General features: G+C 38.7%; 1 protein-coding gene across 2 annotated transcripts in view; it reads right to left on the reverse strand.

Moving 5' to 3' along the window:
• Positions 1 to 449: 449 nt before the first annotated feature.
• Positions 450 to 5,611, reverse strand: part of LOC143287358 (uncharacterized) — an 11,036-nt gene continuing 5,874 nt past the window's right edge. The window contains exons 5-7 of one of the 2 annotated variants that reach the window (XM_076595322.1): position 5,611; positions 4,303 to 4,335; positions 450 to 1,231 (exon numbers count right to left, since the gene is read on the reverse strand). The exon at position 5,611 is cut by the window's right edge and continues 204 nt beyond it. In XM_076595322.1, the coding sequence (XP_076451437.1) occupies positions 4,332 to 4,335; position 5,611 (5 nt within the window). In that variant the 3' untranslated portion in view covers positions 450 to 1,231; positions 4,303 to 4,331. The remainder of the gene's footprint in view (positions 1,232 to 4,302; positions 4,336 to 5,610) is intronic. The other variant, XM_076595321.1, reaches the window with a different exon arrangement.

Raw genomic sequence — 5,611 nt, forward strand, 5'->3', positions numbered from 1 at the left:
ACAATGGTCAAATAAGTGAAGAGATGCACACATTTTGAAAAAACGCAGCACATAATATTTAGTACTATGAGGTCCAGAAGAAACTGAGGCAGAGGCATGCACCATAATGAACATGGAAAACGATCACAAAGATATGATTAAGAAACCAACATCAAAATGACCTGTGGAGGATACAGACAAAGGGTACGTACAGTTATCACAGACATCTAAGGGTATCAAGTACTAATTCTCAAGCGCTAAATACATTTCTGCCTTTTATTTTTTCAAGCAGGCTTGCAATACCCTCTAGTACTGACTACATAATTGTAATAAAATACACAAATGAATAAACCAACAACAAATGAGAAATAGAAAATGCAGAAAAGTTCAGACCTCAATTAAAAAGACTGTTTTCAGTTCCTACCTCTAGTAATGTAACAGACAACCTCCCCCCCTTCCCCTCCCCCCCTCTCCCCCCCAAAAAAAAACTTTAAAAAAAAAGAAACAACAACAAAAAGGAACAAATTTGTCTCTTAGTGCATACTTCCTTGCATATGTCTGTTGCAGGTGTCCTTGACATACCTAAGTATGACAATGACAACAACAAAAGAACTTGACTTCAAACGCACTCAATTCACCCTACACTTTTCATTGTCTTGCAAGTAAGATTGTGATGACACTCTCTGATGACAGAGCAAAGCATAAAAGTTATTCCTTTGTTTTTAAATGAACCAGTTGCAAGTGCCTGACTCAGATTTTTGCTGACACAGAGCCCTTCAAACCCTGTGTCCCAATAAACCTAACAAGCACTCAAACGTGTTAGTGGGGTAAACTGATATGCTCTTTGACTAGCCATTATACCTATTCATCGTTACATATAGATATGTTATACGGGTACTGACTATAAAAAGTAATTTGCGCTCCAAAAAACAAAAAAAATCCACACCATTGCACTGAACACACATTTTCATCTCGCTCTCTCTTCCCTACATCAAAATGCATCTTTGGCTAAAGAGATGTGACAAGAAATGAAGACAGTGTATCCAAACAGGCGCAAATCCAGGGCAATGACATAGCAACACTATTAATGCTGTACAGTTCTACATGCCAAGACAAGACAAGACAAGAGAGGTCCCTGAACTCCAGCATTCAGGTGTCATGCAGGTGGATCGTGAAGGACTAGAACCCCTGCAGGACTCAGGGCAGGAGGTCCTACCACACATCTGCAAGGTGTTTCTTGTTCTCCTCCAAACTGAAAAAAAAAGTGTAATGTGTTCATACATCTCTCTCTTCTGTTTGTCTGTCAATCTGTCTCTCCCTTGATAATGAAGATCTCCCTCTCTCTCTCTTCTCATATTTCATAACATAATGATATACTTAAAATAAAAATTGAAATAAAAAAAAATTTTAGAAGAAGAAGAAGAAGAAGTTTGAACCAGTATTATGAACTGACGAATCTGTGGGTCTTTGTCGATCCATTTAAAACAAAAACATTCATTTTCATTCTAACTTACCTACATTTTCATACCTGATATTTCAGTAGTATAAATATATTCTATTTCACATAGATAAGCTGTTGGCAAGTGATATTTGACCCCCCCCCACCCCCCACCCCCCAAAAAAAAAGAAAAAAAAAGAAAGAAAAATAAAAGAAAAGAAAAAACGATAATTATCCCTCTTACACAAACAGAAATAACATAAAACATGCAAGCGCATGTTTATGAAAGAAATTCACCTTCTCACATCACTTTGAAAACCAATGAAAGCTTTACATTTACAAATCATGATTATAGAAATACAAACTTTTTTTTTCTAATACAGTACACACCAGCTGGTGCATATGTTTGCCCTCTGATCTGACAAATTAGGTACAAAAAGAAAATGCAATGGCTTCTGTGTAACATGGAAAGCGCACAAACGATAATGACAGTGACAGTAACAGTCAACATCAGAGTACGAGAAACAGTAATAATACAGCCCAACCAAAAACATTTTTTCTCTGATAACCTGTGCAGTTTGTGTTTAATTCACCACAACACATCATGTCATAACACAATTTGAAAAATCCTTATCAAACTATGAGCAATATAACTTTACACACACACACACACACACACACACACACACACACACACACACACCGCCGGTGCACACACACACACACACACACACACACACTGCACACACACACACACACTGACACACACACACACACACACACACACACACACACACACACACACACGTGCGCGCACAGACGGAGTAATACACTGTAATACAATCCAAGATGACGCCGCAGTACCGATACAACCTAATCCGATCCCAACCCAATACAACATCATTAACAGTGCAACATCACACGTTTGTCAGTATGATTAAGCTATTTCCAGACACTATCCACCACATGGTTTGCAAAGTTACAGCCCACGACCCATGACCAACAGCTGTTTATACTCGGCTACCACGTGCATGGCAAAAAGCATACCACAGGACTACAGCACATCTGGCAAAGCAGAAGCTGGACAATGATACAAAGCAGCAACTCCGCAGCAGCGCGACCAGTGAATGAATAAATGAATAAGTGAATGAATAATACAAAGGTCAATTTATGTTCATACAACTGACTAATTCAATCAGTGTACTAAGAGGTCATAATCTGTTTCAGTTGCGCCCGCGCGCTCTCGCGTGTGTGTGTATGACGGTATGTGTGTATGACGGTATGTGTGTATGACGGTATGTGTGTGTGTGTGTGTGTGTGTGTGTGTGTGTGTGTGTGTGTGTGCGTGCGTGCGTACCTGCGTGCGTGCTTGCGCGCGCGCGCGCGTGTGTGTGTTTGTGTGTGCGTGTGTGTGTGAATCAATGCGAAACAGGTCATAATCTGTTTCACAGAGTGTGGTGTGTGTGTGTGTGTGTGTGTGTGTGTGTGTGTGTGTGTGTGTGTGTGTGTAAGTATGTATGTACGTCAGTCTCAGCTGTTTGATGTGAGAGTGTCTGTGTGTCCGTGCGTTTGTGTGACAATGTCTGTCTGACTGAGAGAGAGAGAGAGAGAGAGAGAGAGAGACAGAGAGACAGAGAGACAGAGAGAGACAGAGACAGAGAGATAGAGACAGAGACAGGGAAAGAGAAAGACAGAGACAGACAGTATATGTGTGTGTGTGTGCGTACGTGTGTGTGTGTAGACAGAGACAGACAGTATGTGTGCGTGTGTGCGCGCGCGCGCGTGTGTATGTGTGCTTCTATAGTTTTCAGAACGAAATACCAGTACAAAGCTGGAAATGTCAGTCGCAAAAGACGTAAAGAAACCATTACTAAAGACACCAAAGGCTCTGGGCACTTCGGGGTTGTATGGCAGAAGAGGCTTGAACAAAAAAAGCTACTTAACCAGAGTGTTTTTGAAGCTGAAAAAATTAGATAATGAAAGCCTTCCAGTCCCATAAGCTTAGCAGCTTGAACACAAAAAAACAACAATAACCCCCCAAAAAAAAAAACAACAACAACAACAACAACAAACAAACAAAAAAACAAACAACAACAACAACAAAACAACAACAAAACAACAACAACAACAAAAAACAAAAAAAAAACAACAACAAACAAACAAACAAAAAACCGCTACTTAACCAAAGTGTCTATAAAGCAGAAAAAAATAATGAAAGCCTTCCAGTCCCATAAGCTTTTTGCAGTGAAATACATCCATGTTTTTTGTGCATTAACACAAAAAGGCGAACAACGTGTGTGTGAGTGTGTGTGTGTGTGTGTGTGTGTGTGTGTGTGTGTGTGTGTGTGTGTGTGTGTGTGTGTGTGTGTGTGTGTGTGTGTGTGTCTGTATGTCTGTGTGTCTGTGTGTGCCTGTGTCTGTTTCTGTTTGTGTCTGTGTCTGTGTACGCGTGTGTGCATACATGTGAGTGTTTGTGCACAAGTGTGTTAGTATATGTGTTTGTGTACAGTTAATGTTAAGCTGGTGAGTATAAGGGCATGAACACAAAACCCTCGTTTACTAAACAATCTTGTAAATGAAGACCAAAAAACAAAAACAAAACAAAACACAAAAAAAAACAAAAAACAAAAAAAAAACAACCCCCCCCCAAAAAAAAAAAACAACAACCAAAAAACAACAACAACAAAAAAAACCAAAACAAACAAAAAAACAAAACAAAAAAACAAAACAACAAAAAACAAAACAAAACAAAAAACAACAAGAAAACACCAACAACAAGAAAATAAAACAAAATGAAACAGCAGCACTATCTAGCTTATTTCAATCAAGCAACAGAACCAACTGAGGGATTCACATTATGAAATTTTCATAAAATATTGTACAACCTGTTGAGAGCACTGGCTGCGTTTATTATCTAGCTGTAAGACAGAACATGCAAGAACAAGCAATGAAGATGGCATCTCTCTCTCTCTCTCTCTCTCTCTCTCTCTCTCTCTTTGCCCCCTCCCCTCCCCTCTCCTCTAACATGGCAGTGTCATGGAAAATTCAGAGTAGAGGAGGCATTATGAAGATACGAAAACAAAAAAAACAAAAAAAGAGAAAGAAAGGAATGAGTCAATGAGAAAAAAAAAGTTGTTCAGTGTTGTGTTTAATGTAGACTAAGACATTAAACGTAACAAGGAAAGGAAAAACCAAAAAAAACCCCAAAAAACAAAAAACAAAAAAAACAAACCCCAAAACAAAAAAAGCAAACAAAAAAAAAACCCCAAAACAAAACAACTCCCCCCCCCAAAAAAAAAACCCCAACAAGAACAAAGAGTATCAATTATGACAGAACAAAATAAGAAAGATAGGAAGAAAGACAAGAACAAAGAAAAAAAACGAAAGAAAAATTAAATAAATATGAAAAGAAGTTGGAAAAGTGTAAAGCAGAGGAGAGAGATGGAGCATGAGGAGGAGGAAAAGAATAATATAATGTATCAAAAATAAACTTTAAAAAAAACGAAACGAGAACAGCAAGGAAACAAGAACAAGGAAAAAACTACAACAACAACAACAAAACCGACAACAAATGACGACTCCATCTCCACTGTGTCTACGCTATTCATAACAGAAGGGACAGACAGACTTGGAGACTGACAGTCAAGGAGACAGACTGACAAACAAATCACATAAAACAAATCATAACACACACACACACACACACGCACGCACACACACACACACACACACACACACACACACGCACGCACACACGCACACACACACACACACACACACACACACACACACACACACACACACACACACACACACACCCTTAGAATATTTGTATATTGTTTACGGTGAATTCCAGCACAGCCGTATTAATTCGCATTTTACGTCTTTAGCATCATACCTAACTGTCGGATGCAATCAAACGAAAGATATTTGGCAATATTCTGAAATCAAGCGACTTATCAGACTTCGACGATTGTGAAAAAACAAAACAAAACAAGCAAACAAACAGACAGACAAACAAACAAACAGACAGTATATATTTATAAGTACAATCATCTCAGATGACCATTCAATTTCTTCAATTCGTTCTTCTAGTGTGTATATACTTGTGAGATTCATGACAACTGACAAAATTAATGAAGTCAAGTAACACATGAATCATAGAAACCCTAGCCTATCTACCACCAACTCACG

The sequence above is a fragment of the Babylonia areolata genome, chromosome 11 (genome assembly GCF_041734735.1).
Source record: "Babylonia areolata isolate BAREFJ2019XMU chromosome 11, ASM4173473v1, whole genome shotgun sequence".
Taxonomy (NCBI): domain Eukaryota; kingdom Metazoa; phylum Mollusca; class Gastropoda; order Neogastropoda; family Buccinidae; genus Babylonia; species Babylonia areolata.